This window comes from Bos indicus x Bos taurus, chromosome 20, assembly GCF_003369695.1.
Source record: "Bos indicus x Bos taurus breed Angus x Brahman F1 hybrid chromosome 20, Bos_hybrid_MaternalHap_v2.0, whole genome shotgun sequence".
In the NCBI taxonomy this organism is placed as follows: domain Eukaryota; kingdom Metazoa; phylum Chordata; class Mammalia; order Artiodactyla; family Bovidae; genus Bos; species Bos indicus x Bos taurus.
Window position 1 is genome coordinate 58,187,222 of NC_040095.1, and position 18,389 is coordinate 58,205,610.

General features: G+C 49.9%; 1 protein-coding gene across 1 annotated transcript in view; it reads left to right on the plus strand.

Moving 5' to 3' along the window:
- Positions 1 to 15,456, plus strand: part of ANKH (ANKH inorganic pyrophosphate transport regulator) — a 170,018-nt gene extending 154,562 nt beyond the window's left edge. The window contains exons 9-12 of the mRNA XM_027519896.1: positions 9,768 to 9,897; positions 12,088 to 12,211; positions 12,933 to 13,032; positions 13,430 to 15,456. Of these exons, the coding sequence (XP_027375697.1) occupies positions 9,768 to 9,897; positions 12,088 to 12,211; positions 12,933 to 13,032; positions 13,430 to 13,543 (468 nt within the window). The 3' untranslated portion in view covers positions 13,544 to 15,456. The remainder of the gene's footprint in view (positions 1 to 9,767; positions 9,898 to 12,087; positions 12,212 to 12,932; positions 13,033 to 13,429) is intronic.
- Positions 15,457 to 18,389: the final 2,933 nt, after the last annotated feature.

Below are 18,389 nucleotides of genomic sequence, written 5' to 3' on the forward strand. Positions count from 1 at the left end.
TACCCACTTCAGTATTCTTTCACTTCCTTTGGGGCTCAGCTGGTAAAGAATACACCTGCAGTGTGGGAGACCTGTGTTTTATCCCTGGGTTGGGAAGATCCCCTGGAGAAGGGAAAGGCTACCCACTCCAGTATTCTGGCCTGGAGAATTCCATACAGTCCATGGGGTCGCAAAGAGTCAGACACAACTGAGCGACTTAAAAAAAAACACACAAATCCTCTCTCCATTCACCTACTGAAGGACATTCAGGTTGTCTCCATGTCTTGGCTGTTATAAATAGTGCTGCCATGAACGTAGGGATGCGTGTATCTTTTCAAATTATAGTTTTGTCCAGATATATGCTCAGGAGTGGAACTGCAGGATCATATGGCAACTCTAGTGTTTTGAGGAGCCGCCATACTATTCTCCATAGTCGTTGTCATAATTTACATTCCCACGAACAGTTCACAGTGCATTCTTAAAACAATTAGCAGATGAACAAGCATATTGTGTTGTTACAAAGAGGTTCCAATTTTTTTGATTTTTAAAAATTGTGGTAAAAAACCCCTCACATATAGCTTAGTCCCTGCTTAAGTGCACAGTTCAGTACCGCACCTGTCACTGCCGTCTGTCCCCAGAACTCTGCATCTTGGGAAAGTGAAACTCTCTACCCATTAAACAATAACTCTCCATCCCCCCATCCCCCCCAGCCCCTAGCAAGCTCTGATTTGACTATTAACAGTCAAAAAAGTAAAGGCTCAACATAAACTAAGGTTGGAACTCTCTAAACATTCTTCAAATCGTGTAAGGAAAGAACATTCTGCAGAGATGGGATGGGCGCAAGCGAACAACTGGAGCTCCATCCGCGGGCTTAGTGCATGGCGCCCCCTGCTGTTGGAAGCATATTGTTTCCCATATCTCAAAAACTCAACCAATCAATTCTTCCCTGGTGGCTCAGATGGTAAAGAATCTGCCTGCAATACAGGAAACCTGGGTTCAGTCCCTGGGCCAGGAAGATCCCCTGGAGAAGGAAATGGCCACCCGCTCCAGTATTCTTGCCTGGAGAATTCCATGGACAGAGGAGCCTGGCGGGCTACACACAGGACATGGGGTCACAGAGTCAGACACGACTGAGCGACTAGCACTTACCGAGTGTTTAATGTTAGTTAGAGTTACCAAGAATTTTAATCATCTTATATCTGAAAGCTGCACCAACTGCTCTTATGTGTATATGGCAGTTTCACTAAGTCTAAATGATAACAGAGGTGATTTCGTTTTCATAGTCTCAAATGCATTTTTAAAATCGCATCTGAAAATGTTAATATTTTATCAGAAATGTGCTGTAACCGTTGCATCAACCCCCCTGTGAGAAAGTATTCCAGGTAGATGTATAATAATAATTGTAACTAGAGACTAGCCACACTGAGAATATTAGAGAGTACATAAACACTTTCTTTTTTTTTTTTTTTTCATAAACACTTTCTAAAAAGCCTTGCCATGCTCTCTGGCTTAACTGAAAACCAACCTCTTCTTCTCTCATTAATAGATGTGGTTTACTCCATCTGTTTCAGTTTACTAAAAGTTTTACTGGCTTGACCTTACATAAAAAGTCCCCCTTTTTATGTAGCTCCTCACTGTACCCTATTGTAATACTCACGGTCCTCCCTCCCGCATTGAAGTATTTTTCTCCATCACCCGCTCCCATGACGCCCCTCTGTCTCCATGCCCACGTGACTGTTAGCCGTTTCAGAGGCTGGGTCAGTGGTCCCTGATCAGCAGCCCCACAGGAGAGCAGCCCGTTCTGTCTGGCGATGACTACAAGCTTGCTCCCGTCACTGCCTTTGAGGCTGCTCCCCAGGAATCGGGCTCATCAGCTTTATCACACGTGGTCTGCTTAAGCATCGCCACACTAGTAAAGCGGCATTCTTTCTTCCTTCACAATTTGGGCTCCCCCTGGTTCTACTTTGGCCACCTGATGTGAAGAACTGACTCATTTGAAAAGACCCTGATGCTGGGAAAGATTGAAGGCAGGAGGAGAAGCGGACGACAGAGGATGAGATGGCTGGATGGCATCACTGACTCAATGGACGTGAGTTTCAGTAAACTCCTGGAGTTGGTGATGGACAGGGAAGCCTGGCGTGCTGCAGTCCATGGGGTCGCAAAGAGTAGGACACAACTGAGCGACTGAACTGAACTGAACTGGGTCTAAGAGTCAGTCCTGATGAGATGCTGTCATTCCGTTGGGGATGTGGTGACTTCTCAAGACCTCACCGTTTGCATTAGGAAAGCTCTTAGAAATGGCCCCGTCTGGTTCAGGGGGCCACCCGCAAGGAGAGTGACTGCGGAGAGGACAGGCCAGGAGGGGCCCTCGTGGGCAGCCAGGCCTCTAGCTAAAGGAAGGCGGTGCTTAGTCAGTCACATGACACCCTGTCATACCACACGTGGAGTGCTTAGCACATCTCGTTAGCTCCCTTAACTTCAAACACTGCTAGATCTGACCGTGTCTCAGCTCCTGGTCCTGGGCCATCTCTCAGCGGGATGGTTAGAGTAGCCCCTCCCCCAACAAGATCCGTCCCTGCTTCTGCACTTGGCCCCCCACCACCGCCCCACAGTCTGTTCTCACATGATCTGGGTTGTTGCTCAGTTGCTCAGTCATGTCTGACTGTGACCCCATGGGCTGCAGCACACCAGGCTTTCCTGTCCATCACCATCTCCCGGAGCTTGCTCAAACTCACATCCATTGAGTCAATGATGCCATCCAACGATCTCATCCTCTGTTGTCCCCTTCTCCTCCTGCCTTCAATCTTTCCCAGCATCAGGATCTTTTCCAATGAGTCAGCTCTTCGCATCAAGTAGCCAAAGTATTGGAGCTTCAGCTCAGCATCCGTCCTTCCAGTGAATATTCAGGGTTGGACAGCCTGTCAAAATTATAATCCAATCATATCACTCCTCCAATCCACAATGTCCCAAGGCTCCCAGAGTCACAACCATGCCCTACAAAACCCTTCAGAAACGCCCCCACCCCACCCTCCACCACACGAGGACAGACAACGCGATGTGCAGCTGAGAGTCGAAAGGCCAGATGCGCTGCTCAGGTCCCCCCCAGCTCTCTCTGAGAACAAGCCAGACAGGCCTGTGTGTATCCGATAGTGTCCAGCCTTGCTTTGCCCCCCACCCCACCTCCACCCCCATCCCCAAGTAAATCAGATCGGACATCAGATGCACTTTCCAAAGACCCTTGCTGTAAAAGTCGAGCCATCAGCCACCTCTGAAAGGTGCTCCTCTGGCTGAAATGAGACTGCTCCCGTCCCTGTCAGCAGCACGATGAACAGTGAAGTGAAAGCGTTAGTTGCTCAGGTGTGTCTGACTCTTTGCAACCCCGTGGATGGAGTTTTCCAGGCAAGAATACTGGAGTGGATCTTCTCCAGCAGGTCTTCCTGACCCAAGGATCAAACCTGGGTCTCCCACACTGCAGGCAGATTCTTCACCGTCTGATCCACCAGGGAAGCCCTGACTGACTTAATCTGTAAAGACAGTAAGAGGGGTCTCTTTTATTCTAAAATGTTTTCTGAACCAGAAAAAAAAGAAGACACAGTTTTTTGGAAAACAGGAAAAAGTACAAAGAGGAAAATAAAATTGATGCTAATCTCAACACCTGCTGATGACCCCACAGTGAGCGCTATATTGTGGTCCCAGGAAACCTTTTATTATGACAGCTAAGATCGATCACCTACACTGTGCATGGCACTGATGGGAGCATTTTGTGCAGATCCCGGGCCCCTCAGCGCACAGTCCTGTGCCAGGCCTGTAACCACCGCCTTGTATGTGGCATTGTTGAGGGTTAACCACCGGTTTACCTTACTGGAGACTTAAACCCAATTAAACGTAAGTTGAACCCTTCTTTCTCAGTAAAACCTCCAAATAAAACTGATGCCCAGTGCGGACTATTTTAATTCAAAACAGCTGCAGTGTAGTTCACTTCTAACTGCAGGGCATCAGAATTTCTGACAGTGCTAATCCTGATTACTCAGGGTAATGGAGACAGCTTTGTGAGTTCCTCAAAAGAATGGCCAACAGCTTCTGGAAATTAAGTGAAAACATGGCATTGTTCCTTCATGGAAAGGAATCCTCTCTGGATGTGCAGGAACGGATGTCCCAACATTGCATAAACAGACGTCCCAACATGCTGGGTTTGGTTGTTCTCTGAGTTCAAATGCTGATGGAGACCATTAGCTTCTTCAAATTCCAATCCCTAGTTCTTGGGAAGGAGACTCAGTCCCAGGGCGGGTCAGGGACTGACTCCGGATGAGGAGGGTCTTGAGAGAGATGCCCATTGTGTGATCCCAGTCACATTGAGTCAGATTGTAGCATCTTAGGCCCAGAAGTGTTATTTCTGTAAGGTCGGGGCTTCCTCCATTCTTTCTGTACACTCTCACCCTATTTGGGAACCTAGCTTTGCTGTGCTTAGTTGCTCAGTCTTGTCCGACTCTTTGCGACCCCATGGACTGTAGCCTACCAGGTTCCTCTGTCCATGGGATTCTCCAGGCAGGAATACTGGAGTGAGCTGCCCTGCCCTGTTACAGGGGATCTTCCCAACCCAGGGATCAAACCCAGGTCTCCCGCATCGTAGTGGACTCTTTACCATCTGAGCCACCAGGAAAGCCCAAGAATACTGGAGTGGGTAGCATATCCCTTCTCCAGGGGATCTTCCTGACTTAGGGATCAAACCTGGGTCTCTTAGGTCTCCTGCATTGCCAGGCGGGTTCTGTACCACTAGTGCCACATGGGAAGACCAGGTGGACTGCCAGAGAATTGGCTAGAATTATTTTAGACTTACAGAAGCCTTGTGAAGATAGCACAGACCCTTCACCCCACACTTTGTCTTACACTGCTATGGTACATTTGTCATGACTAAGGACCCAACCCCTGTACATTATTATGAACTAAACTCCACAGTTTATTCAGGCTTCTCATGTGGCTCAGTGGTAAAGAATCTGTCTGTCAATTCATGAGACAGGGGTTCAAACTCTGGGTCAGGAAGATCCCCTGAAGAAAGAATGGGGTATTCCAGTATTCTTGCCTGGAAAACCTCCCTGGACAGAGGAGCCTGGTGGGCTACAGTCCAAAGGGTGGCAGAGAGTCGGACGAGGCTGAGCATGCATGCATGCCACAGTTTATTTAGATTTCACAAGCTTTTTCTTCACGTCCTTTCTCTAGGATCCCATCCATGCTACCACGTCTCCTTACCCTCGTCTGGTCTGTGGGGGTTCCTCAGACTTGGCTTGTCTTTGTGGCCTTGTTAGTTTCAAGGACTACTGGTTAGGTACTCAATTTGAGTTTGTCTGGGGGTTTTCTCATGGTTAGACTGCTTTCCAGGGGAAAACCACAGAGGTAAATGGCCATTCTCATCCCACCTTATCAAGAGATCACGCTATCAACGTGACTTGTCACTACTGATGATATTACCTTGACGGCTAAGCCTGTCTTTGCTGGGTTTCTCCCTGTCCTCTTTCTAGAGGGAAGTTAGTCATCAGCCCACATTTCAGATGTGGGAGATATGCCCACCTCCCTGAGAGGAGAGTAGCTACGTACATGACTGGGCGTTCTGTGCCGGAGATCCGTCCCTCTTGTTTGCTTGGTTCGTTGACGTTTGGCTGCTCTGGTTGTTAGTTGCGGCGCTCGGGATCTTCACTGGGTCCCGTGGGCTCTTTCGTTGTGGTTCATGTGCTTAGCTGCTCTGACGCATATGGGATCTTAGTTCCCAGCCCAGGGATCGAACCCATGTTCCCTGCTGGATTCTTAGCCACTGGACCACCAGGTAAGTCTCCCCGTTTGTTTACTTATATCAGTGTAGTTTGTCGTTGTTTAGTCGCTAACCCTCATGTCCGACTATGTGCAGCCCCATGGACTGTACCCCGCCAGGCTCCTCCATCCATGGGATTTTCCAGGCAAGAATACTGGAGTGGGCTGCCATTTCCTTCTCCAGGGGATCTTCCCGACCCAGGGATTGAACCTGCATCTCCAGCACTGGCAGGCATTTTTTACCCATGTCCCCAGGAAAGCCGTATCTGTATATGAGTGTCCTGTGGTCCTAACTCATCATTTTTAGCTGCTCTGACTCCTCCAGCTTTGCCATTGGGATCTCTCTCTTCTGGGTTCCTGTGTTTCCAGCTGATTATCTTGTACATTTCCCACCCTAGTCCTAGAATAAGCCATTTCTCCAAGAAGCTCTGGTTCTTTTTATTAGAGAATAAACAGAAAAATCAAGATCTGGGCATGGAGTGGGTTGTTCTGTTTTGCTGGCTGCTTCCTAATGAGATCATGTTGACTGCACACTCAGCAGCAGAAAACCCAACCCTGCAGCGACTCCAAGAAACAAATCATCTTTGCTGTCAGTCGTTTATTAGGTTTGTGTTCTGGTTTGGAAAAGTCAATGCCATTAGGCTCTGCAAATATTTGAAGAACACGGCATGTTCTGGTCAACTCAGAGGGCATTAGCTAAGTTGAAACTACTCCAGGTGAACGCATCAGAAAGACACTTTGCCTGAAAGAGTCTTTGTTAGGTTACCTTCTAGAGTTTCCTGTTTTCTGAAACAGACTGGTTAAATCTCATCTAATTACAGTGCTAGGGCTCAGTATGTTTCTTGGATAATTTTGACCCGCAAATAGGTATTGCAGCTTGTAACCAACACTATACGTAATGCTGAATTACATTATTCCTTTCTGGGCAATGCTGGAACCAGTCTTTTTTTTTTTTTTTCTTAAGAAGCAAGCTGGAAGGCAAGGAGCATTTTCATACTGGAAACATGGGTCAGACTGGCGAAGGTTGAGTCACATTCAGAGACTTGAGGGAGATAAAGAAAGGAAGCATTGATCCATGTGGTATTTCTTCTCTTTAAACCTGTGACTGCTGAGGCCCAGATCAGACTGAGAGCAGTCAGTTACTTTGCTCTAGAATGGCCACCCACTCCAGTAATCTGGCCTGGAAAATTCCACGGACAGGGGAGCCTGGTGGGCTACAATCCATGGTGTCGTAAAGAGTCGGATGTGACTGAGCAACTAAAGAGAAAGACCCAACCTAGGCTGGAGGTGTGTGGGGCTAAAAACTCTGAAGAAGCACTTCAGTGGCCTTGACAGGGCCTTGTAGGATGTGCTTGGCACAGACGGGTACCGCATGGAGAACAGAGGGGCTCAGTGGTCCCAAGTTAAACCACACTGTGAATTTTAGAAATGATGTATCAATAAGTGCAGTGGGACTTTTATTCTGTCTTGTATTTTTCAACATCTGGGAAAATATTCCATTTGGTTTTCAAGGATGACAGATGTACTATCATTTAATCCTATTGCCTGATGGCAGTACTTCCACCGCATATTTGACAAGAAGGGAAAAATAATTCCTTAGATCTAACGACAAGCCTCCCTCCTGAGAAGCTCCGTTAGAGATCCATCAAGCCTTACTGCTTTGCTTTCAGGGGACCAGAACTAGTCACCTGCTCAGGGTACTTATGGCAGTGTCTCTGTTAATATGGATGCACTCACTATCTTGAAGCCTGAGGTTGGACTTTCTCCTCCAGGGGTTACTGGCCCTCTCCTCCAGGGCAGTGGAAAGCCTCCAGGTGGACATTATCGGTGCCGAGAAGTTGGTGGGAGGAAGTAACCTTTGTTGCAGGCGCTTGCTCACACCTTCCTTCTGACACGCAGTTACCCTCTCCTGTTTCCTCAGTTTTTTGTCATTTAAAAGCCACTTTACAGTGATTTTGCAAGGCACAGAGAGACTGCATTATCTCATATTCAAATAATCATTGGTTACAAACTAAGGAAAGCCTGCCTATGACTTTTCTGGAAGCTTAAATTTTTCTTTTATCAGAATGCAGCCTAGAGAGCTCACTCCAGCCAGTGAGGAACCCCAGATAGCTTATCCTCCATAAGTCCTGATCAAGTCCAGAGTTGGGGTGATGCTCACTTAGCACGTAATGCTTATAGCTGTGGAAAATATTTGGAAGGAGGGATGATCCCGTCAAGAAAAGGACTGAGTCCCAGTGCTGTGCTCAGTGAAATTGCCACCACACCCAGCTGTGGGCATGAATGACTAACTGGCAACCAGCTTTGCAGTGGGAAAAGACGGCAGGGCCACTTGTCCAGGCCACTCGGTAATAAAGCCTCTGAGCTCTTGTTAGATCTAAGTATTTTTCCCTTCTTGCCAAATATGCGGTGGAAGTACTGCCATCAGGCAACAGGATTACATGATAGTACGTCTGTCATCCTTGAAAACCAAATGGAATATTTTCCCAGATGTTGAAAAATACAAGACAGAATAAAAGTCCCATTGCACTTATAAAAGTGAAACATATTGATAACAAATCCACCAAGATGTTTTTTAATAAATTTCAACATGACATAGTAACTCGAAGAAGGCAATGGCACCCCACTCCAGTACTCTTCCCTGGAAAATCCCATGGGCAGAGGAACCTGGTAGGCTGCAGTCCATGGGGTTGAGGACCAGTCTAATTCTATGGAACTTAATTTACCCAAAGCCTGAACATTGTTATGGGCTTCCAAGTCACGCCAGTGGTAAGGAACCCACCTGCCAATGCAGGAGGTACAAGAGACGTGGTTCAGTCCCTGGGTCAGAAAGACGCCCTGGAGTAGGAAATGGCAGCCCACTCCAGTATTCTTGCCTGGAAAATCCCACGGACAGAGGAGCCCATATTCTAAACCTTCAGAGTTCTGTTTCTGTTGTTGTATTGTGTCCAACACTTCTCAACCCCATGGACTGTAGTCCACCAAGGCTCCTCTGTCCAGGGGATTTCCCAGCAAGAATACTGGAATGGGTTGCCATTTCCTTCTCCAGGGGATCTTCCTGACCCAGGGATCTAACTCGAGTCTCTCGTATCTCCTGCATTGGCAGGAAGATCCTTCACTGCTGAGCCACCAGGGAACAACTGCAATTCACTTTATAATGCATTCACTTTCATCTTAGAGAAGAATCACTTGCCTCTTAAGAAAAGCAGAGAAGTATTTTATGAAATTGGCATTTAACTTGGCCAAGTGTTAGACAAACTGGCATTTGTCTAACACCCTCTTCCAAAGTTATATTGTTACATTTTTAAATTCAGTTTTTCTATCGATTATACCTACACAAAGCTTAAAAAGTTGGTCCCCTAAGGGCTGACCCCCAACAGCAGCTCTTCTCACAGCCTGCCCCACCCCTTCTCCTACTCCCAGATCTGATTCAGTGGAGTTCTGCATGCATCCAGATACTTTCAGATTACTTTTTATTATTTGCTTAAAGTTGTAAAAATTACATTAATACACATGTTCACCCTGAACTGAGTTGTCCAGCAGCCTATGTAAACTTTCTACATTGGTGTGGCTACCTGCTCAGATGCCTGCCTCCCACCTAGGCCCCCCTGCCAGGCTTCCTGTGGGGCAGGTGTGATGAATGGGCCAGGGTCTTACCTGTGTCAGGTAAGAAGAGAGCAAGGCAGTGGCACTTGAGGACCCATGTGCCAGCTCCCCAATTGGGCACATTCACCCTCTTTCCTAGCTCCCACCTGGGCCCCCCTGCCAGGCTTCCTGTGGGCAGGTGTGATGAATGGCCAGGGTCTTACCTGTGTCAGGTAAGAAGAGAGCAAGGCAGTGGCACTTGAGGACCCACATGCCAGCCCCCCAATTGGGCACATTCACCCTCTTTCCTAGCTCCTCAGGGACCATGTAATACCTGTCACATTTCACTCCTTTACACCTTTTTCTAATAATCTTGCTTCCTGCCCTTTTTCCCCTGGCAGCTCTGTTTTGTGATGTTCTGGACTCCCAATGTTTCCGAGAAGATTCTGATAGACATCATCGGTGTGGACTTTGCCTTTGCAGAACTCTGCGTTGTTCCCTTGCGTATCTTTTCCTTCTTCCCGGTTCCAGGTAAAGGAAAACAGAGAATGAAAGAAAAATTCCTAATCACTCTCATGCCTGACTCAGTTTTCTTTCTTTAGAAACATTACCAGTTCTGTCCCAAACAAAATAAGTGTATACACTTCAAAGTTTCACGGTGGATTAAAAAGATGCAAAGATATTATCCAGCAGGTTGAAAGCTGGAGAAGCGAGTCAAAAAGGCAGTTTCTTTCTTAAAGGACAGTGGTTGCAGATTCAGTAGAAAGAGCCTGAGGGGATAGTATGAGTCGTTTTCCCGGGCAGTAGAACCATTCCCTGCCTTCACTGTGGCGACTGGTGACACAAATCTATGCATCTGTTGAGATTCTAAAAGGACTGCTGGAGAAAAGAACCCAGGAGCAAGGCTGCGGTTAGAAAGGGGCTGTGGGGCCAGTCGACGCCGCGCTGATGGCTCACCTGCCACCCTGAGCTGTTCCCAAGTCAGGCCAGGAGCTGCCCCTGCTCCTAGATGTCAGGCGTTCCCGGCGGCTGCCTGGGGTGTTGCCTGATCCCTGGGGTTGGGGCGGGACACTGAGGGACCCGAGAGTTGCCGCCACCTGGAGATCAAGGCACTAGTTGCTGACTCCTCAGTCTGAACCTGAGGAGGGGCTGGAGTCCCAGAGCTAGGACTGGGGTAGGACTCTGAATCTCCTCTCCTCGCCCCTTCCTCGCCTGTCAAACCAGCTGCTTGAAGACAGCCGACCCCACCTATCTTTGCAACCTGCTGGCTTTGGGCCCCTCAGGTTAGCATCCTGCCTGTGCAGCCACCTGTACCTCAAAATTCAACTCTTCCACTGGGGGCGGGAGGAACACTGCGTCAGATGCAGATTCTTCCTCCAAACTGGACATGAGCTTTTATTCCAGGAGTGGGCGCTTCTTTCCCCTCCATAGGTCTGTGCCTTGTGCTGCCCCTACTTGCCATAAAGGACTAGACCTCCTTTTTCCTCAAACCCCGCCCAGTTTCAGATCAAACCTAAATGTCTGCAAAGGTCCGTCTAGTCAAAGCTATGGCCTTTCCAGTAGTCATGTATGGATGTGAGAGTTGGATTATAAAGAAAGCTGAGTGCTGAAAATTGATGCTTTTGAACTGTGGTGTTAGAGAAGACTCTGGAGAGTCCCTTGGACTGCAAGGAGATCCAACCAGTCCATCCTAAAGGAAATCAGGCCTGAATATTCATTGGAAGGACCGATGCTGAAGCTGAAACTCCAATACTTTGGCCACTTGATGCGAAGAGAAGAATCGACTCATTGGAAAAGATCCTGATGCTGGGAAAGACTGAAGGCAGGAGAAGAGGACAACAGAGGATGAGATGGTTGGATGGCATCACCGACTCAATGGACATGAGTCGAGTAAACTGTGGACATGAGTTTGGGTGATGGACAGGGAGGCCTGGCGTGCTGGAATCCATGGGGTTGCCAAGAGTCGGATACGACTGAGCGACTGAACTGAACTGAAACGTCAGCCAAGATCAGCCGGTCGTCACTGACACACCCTCCGTGGAGCCCCTCCTGGGTGCTGGGGCCGGTGCCCTGCCTGCGCTCCCGAAGCTCACAGATCAGGCTGGGGAGACGGGGTACTGGGAACCTGCTGTGAGGTCTTTGTGAGGCGTGGACAGATGGAGCCGGCCGCGGTCCGCGGTCGGAAGGCTGTGAAAGAAACCCGGAAGTGAGCCGGACCTCCTTCTTCGGCCCTTCCTCGCCCCGCCCACATGCGCGGGGAAACCGGGCGTCCAGTTCAGGTTTTCTGCTCCGGGAATCAAACTGGACCGCCGTCAAGTCGCCGCTCTTCTCTTGAGTTTTCCTAGACGGGCGTGATGGGAGCTTGAGGCTGGGTGGGGGTGAGGGTAGGGTGGAGGGAGTGGCAGCACCACCCCTCCATTCCCCGCCCAGGGGTGGCGATCACAGTGGGAAAACGCCACTTAAGGCCTATGCTGCGCACGGAGCCGAGTAGGGGAAGGGGAGAGGCGGGGCGGGTCTCCTCCAAACCCCGAGGCAGGGATCAGGAACCCCGGCAGGAAGATGGGCCCAGGGCGGCAGCCGCAGGGCCTGGGTCCCACCCAGCCGCCCCTGGGACCAGGGATGTGCTGCTGCGGGCGGGCTCTGGGGGGCGGAGCTGGGGGTAGAAGCAGCAGGATGGAGAGAAGGGGGGCACTGCTGACCAGTCCTTGGCTCTCCCTCCAGTCACCGTGAGGGCCCATCTGACCGGGTGGCTGATGACCCTGAAGAAGACCTTCGTCCTGGCGCCCAGCTCCGTGCTGCGGATCATTGTTCTCATCACCAGCCTCGTGGTCCTGCCCTACCTGGGGTACGTGGTGGGGTGGGGGGTGGGCGTTGGGCTATGGGATCCTGCTGCCATTGGTCCTGCCCTACCTGGGGTACGTGTGAAGGTGGGGGAGGTGCGGGCGGAGCTATGGGATCCTGCTGCCACCGAGGCACTCTGTCCAGAAGATTAAATCAGCTTTTTTTCCTGGGAAATCCCCAAGCGTGTCTAGAGTTAGAAATGCTGAGTGATGCCTCGTTTCTCTGCCCAGGGGACCAGGTTGGAGGCTGTTGAGATCCATTCTAGAAAAGCACTTCCGAGGTCATGCCCACCCACACGGTCAGCACTGAGCATCCACCGTGGTGTGGCGGGCAGGGGCAAGGTGAAAAACGCAAGGGAGCGAGCGAGGATGTTGCCCTTGTTCTCGGGGATCCCCACTTTCCTGGGACCCCGTCTACTGGGAAACTGCACTCTACAGAGAGGAGGGGCGGGATGCTGCGGGCACCCGGGGCCGGGCGGGGAGACGTGCCCCTTCCCCAGCAGATGCTGAGCTGAGATCTGGAGCAGGAGTGGGAGTCGCAGGGCCCGGAGGGGATCCCAGGCCGCTCTCCCACCCAGGTGGAATATTTATTAGGTGCAGCGCTAACAGGCAGATCTCGAAGGCACCCCTGTCGCCTACACCTTGCCTGGGTTTTGGCTGGGTTTTGATTCTCTGTGCCTCCGCGGGTCTCTAACAGACAGATGCCCTTTGCGTTCTCATCCCCAGGGTACACGGAGCCACCCTGGGCGTGGGCTCCCTCCTCGCGGGGTTTGTGGGAGAATCCACCATGGTCGCCATAGCAGCGTGCTATGTCTATCGGAAACAGGTGAGAGAGGGCAACAGAACAGCACCCTTGCAGGGCACGCCCCCTGGTGTGGGAGCCTGCAGATGGTCATGAGGGGGAGGGGAGGGGAGGGCACCAGAGGTGGTGTCCTCGGGCAGTGCCAGGTCTTCATAGATGATGGGAGGGGAGATGGGAGACAAGAGCCCCCCACCCCCGCCAGTGCCTCTCACAGAGCCCGGCACGCAGCCAACTCCCCAGTCACCCCGCTGAAAGGAACACGCGGACCTAAAAATGCAGCCTCGACGAGGTCGCCCCCAAACATAAATGAGATCCAAGTACATGGCGAGGGGTCCCCTGATACCTCTGCCACGCTGTGCTTCCCACCCACCTCCCCCTCCACGGCCGCCCCAGCCCCCCTGATGCGTCTTCTCTGGTCTAGAAAAAGAAGATGGAGAACGAGTCGGCCGCCGAGGGGGAGGACTCGGCGATGACGGACATACCTCCGGCGGAGGAGGGCACGGACATCGTGGAGATGCGGGAGGAGCAGGAATGAGGCCGCCCCCCACCCCTCACCCCCCGGGCGGGAGGCGCAGGGGGCCCAGGTGATGCCCCAGCGCCGCCATCTACTCCTCCCCGACGTGTTTTCTTCCACTTTCTTTCTTTCTTTTTTTTTTTTTTTGGTTTTTGTTTGGGTAACAAAAGAGGCCTTGATCTAAAGGTTTCACGGACACTCTGGCATACCGGGTGTGCCCACGCTCATGAAGGGACTTGTGGAACGGTCTCACCACTGCTTTGTGGAAACAAAACAACTGACTTCATGCCCCCGCTTCGTGAAAAGCCCAAAGACATAGCCGCCTTGCAGTCGCCTCCCCCCACCCCTCCCGTCCTCGGACAATCTCCACTTGGAACCAAAGGACCGCGGCTGTGCCGTCCAGCGTCCCCTCGGCCACCACCGCCCAGCAGGCCGCAGACTCACCCTGTCCCCTCGCATCGCTCAAGAATCACGGTGACAACTCGCTTCCAGGTCACGTGGCTGTGCCAAGGGCTGTGGCTGAGGCCTCGCACCGTGGCGTCTTGAACCGTCTGCCATACCCGGGCCGAGGGCAGGGTCTGCCTGCAGCCCGGGGTGGCCGGCGGCGCTGAGGAATGGATGTGCAAACGTGCTGGACCGACGGCCGGCCGGAAATAATCTCCGGCGGGCAGGTTAGAGGTGTCCCGGGAGCAGCACACCAACACGCCGACAGCGTTCCCCTGGCCGCTTCGTGGATCTGCGTGTGCGCTCGCTGTCACACCAGCCGTGTACATACGAGAACTGCCTTGTCAAAGTTGTCCCAAAGCCTGTCCCCCCATCACCGGCGTCCCTGGGCATGAGTTTCCCCGAAGGCTTTTCACTCACCTTTCCTGAAGATGGCACTAAAGCAAGGGAGAAGGAGCATTCTAACTACATTTTAGTCTTTATAAAGTGAACTGAAGCTTTAAGTCATAATCTAGCATCTAATGCCAGGTTGCTATGTCCTCGCTTTGGAAGTAGATTTATGACCTGGTCCTGCCGTTCTTAGTCCTAACCCTGGGGTACAGGTAATTCCAAGTGTTCTTCTGTCCTCGCCTCTGACGTCACATGAGAAAGCAAGACATTTTATAAACGACAGCAAAGTCACTATGTGATATTCCCTGAAATGACACATTTGAAATCCATTCAGTGCAGTATATTTTTCTAAGTTTTGGAAAGCGGGTTTTTTCTTTAAAAAATTATGGACACGGTTCACTAAATTCTTGATTTAGTCAAAATTCCTAGACGGAAAGAACCTAAACACAAAAATATTTTAAAGATATAAATATATACTGTATATGTTATGTAATTTATTTTAGGCTATAATACATTTCCTATTTTCGCATTTTCAATAAAATGTCTCTAATACAATACGGTGATTGCCTGTGTGCTCAACATACCTGCAGTGGAAACGTATTGTATCAATGAAGAGTGTGTCTTGTTTGCAGCAGTTTTACAGTCTGTCATTTGTATACAAATGTAAGGGCCAGTCAGTGACAAAAGAACTATTTTTCATTATGAGTAACAGGGGTGTAAATGGGTCAGCTGATGTAGACCGTAGTGGGAATAGAAATATACGCTCGCAGGGCAAAGAAGAAAAAGCCAAGCCTTTTGTGTTTATTGCTTTCAGTGCCATGTAATCATATCATTCCTCATAGAAAAAAAAGAATGGAAGGGCTCAGAGTCAGCCATGAACATTCACAGGGTTCGTTCACACGTCTGGACACCCAGTGACCACTGGGGGACAAATTCTTATGGGCTTCCTCTGAGTGGGTTTTCCGCTTAGAATTAAGATGCATTGCTTTGGGGTGGTTGCAGGGGGCATATCTGAGAAGATGTGGGGAAAAAGAGTCTAATTGTATCGGCTTTTTTAAAATACGTGACTAGAAAATTAAACGGCAGTATTTTTTAACGTGTGTGACTAGTATTTCATGCTTGTGGGGTTGGAACCTAAAGAGTACATTGAAAAAGCAAATCCGTTCCCTCCAGATCGGGACAGACCAGCTAGATCCTTCATTATGCAGCTAGAACATGGCATTATAACTTCAGAGACATCTTCGGGGATAAAGAAGGACGGACTGTGGTATTTTGTTAGGGTTTCAGAAAACACAGGAAGGACGCCCATACCCAGGCCACAATGGCAGGGCAACAGGTGTGGAAAATCTTTCTCCTTGAGGTGCACACCCCATCCTCTGTTCACTTGGGCTGCTTAAGTCACTCACGTCACAGCTTGGGCTCCCAGGCACACACCTTAGCTTCTAAAGCAAAACCCACTGCCGGCAGGCTCTTCTGCAGCTGTTCTAACCAAGACAGACAGGAGAGGGATGGGGATGAGTCTCCTTCCCACATTTCAGGGAGACGGCAGGGCACCCCTTTGACTTAGCACCCCCCCCCAAAAAAAAACATTCCTCCCGACACAGGTTTCTTTTCTCATGCACATTACTCAGCTGACAGCACCATGCCTGGAGAATCTCAGGTCAAGGACCATGGAAAGACCAGAAATGGCTTTCTCAGTGGGGACCCATGCCTCATAGATGCACAGAAGCTAAAACTGGGGGGGGTATACAGCTGCTTTTATTTAGATGCTAAGAAGTGAGAGTGGACCACTCACAGGGGTCTCCCCATCTTGAAGGCCTTCTCTGGGCCAGCTCGGGTCAAGAGCAGCTGGTCGTGTGGCCTCTGCTTTCTGGGGGGCACCGCTGAGGTCATTCTCGATGCATCTCTGTGGGCTCCGAGCCAGACCTCAGCGTCCCTGGCATCGATGAGACACCACAATCTGAGCCAGGAGGGAGCCGTCCAGGCTTGCTCCAGCAAAGTCCGGACGGGAAGGGGCCTGCCGGCCACCACTCGGCTCAGGGCTCCTCAAGAGGTCTGCACACCGGTTTGCACAACAGCTGGGACCCCTCACCTGCTTGGCACTCTTTAATTTGGGCATGAAGGCCGCTGGTTTATGTCACCGAGTGTAAGAGCCAGGGGTGCCCACTCTCTGTTTGCCTCGGCTGCTCTTGTCCCAGAGTCCATCTTTGAGGTTTTGCATGTATGTTTTGTCTTGCTTTTTTTAGCTCTAGCAGGTAATTTGGCTCTGGAAATGTCCAGAGACAGCCAATTACTCTCAGAAATGGAAATTTCCAGCGTTGGTTTAAGATATGTCAGGTGGGACCAAATAAACATGGCTACAGTAGTAAAAAGCACTTTATCACTCCCTGAGTTCTCCCAACATACAATGATAGGAGGCCCACGAGGAGAGAGGCCCAGGGCTCCACTCTGGTCCAGCTCTCTAGAGTAGTCTAGGGCACTTCCCAGCCAGGGGCCAGCTCTGTGGTCCCCCCGGCAGCCTTGTCTGGTCTGTCTTGGGGTTAGGATAATCACTGCACGTCCCTAACATCAGAAAAGTTATTCAATGACACCTTTAGAGCAAGAAGTATAAAAGCTAACGGCTTCCTACCCTCCTAACTCATCCTCATTTGGAGGTCTTCTGGAAGGAAGGGGTAGGGGGAGATGTACATTTTTGTACCTTTAATTCCAAGAAACATGTCTTTTTAAACACACAATAGTTCTCTGACTGGATTCTTTTTCTTACTTCAAACTGAAGTGAGAGAGAGACTGAGCAAGTATTTATGTTGTATCAAATGACATTATCTTGAAAAATATTTTCTTATACTAAAAATTTTTTTTCTCCATTTGTAACTATGCAGACCAGTGCCCAAGACAGCATGAACTAGGTGAAATTGCTTAGTCGTGTCTGACTCTTTGCAACCCCATGAACTGTAGCCCACCAGGCTTCTCCATCCATGAGTACTGGAGTGGGTTGCCATTTCCTTCTCCAGGGGATCTTCCTGACCCAGGGATTGAACCCGGGTCTCCCGCATTGCAGGCAGATGCTTTACTGTCTGAGCCACCAGGGAAGCCCACAGCATGAACTGGTGTGTACAAATTAGCCAGGCTTTCAGGCCTTTTTGCAGGTCCATGCGTGCTCAGTCGCTTCAATCATGTCCGACTCTTTGCAACCTTATGGACTGTAGCCCCACCTGGCTCCTCGGTCCATGGGATTCTCCAGGCAAGAATACTGAAATAGATCGCCACGTCCTCCTCCAGAGCATCTTCCCGACCCAGGAATCGAACCCACGTCTCTTATGTTTCCTGAGCCACCAGGGAAGCCCCTTTGCAAGTGAGCTGACCTCTAAACTTAGGATGAAGTCTTCATCAATCAAAGCAATGCATGGTCTAGGAAAGGGGCTATCATGTTCTCAGTCCTAAATCTTTTTTTTTAAGACTATAACCGAAATTGCAAGGAGCAAGGCTTTATAGCTCGTGGCAATTTGTAAGTGTTGAGATCTCTGGGTTCACGTGTAGTCCATCCCTGAAAGGAGGCTCCTGCCTGCCCCCTACCCACCCCCAGGCACAGCCCCCACCAGGCTCTTTCATAAAAAGCACTTGAACCGTAGGAAAGCATGTTTTTGAGCACCATGTCTAGTGAACATTCAGGATGCTCCTCAGGGGTGTTATCTGGGGTCTCTATTTCTGTCCTTTGAAGCAGCAAAACATCACGTGGCTCATCAGCTGATCTAACCACACATGAAACAGGATGTCAAAAAAAATCTAAGAAAAATACAGTAAAAGACCCTGTTGCCCTTTTAAAGGTTAAATGTCTAAAATTAACCACCTAAACGTGCATAATGATAAACATGTAATTACATAATCAGAATAGCCCACACCGCACTCCCAAATCAGAAAACACGTAGCCAATTACAGTTTGCTGTCTGATCTCACCAGGGAAGAGGAGATGGTGAGATCTCATTTGAACATTTCACTTTCTCCTCCAGACAGGAGGCTAGTATCATCTTTTGTA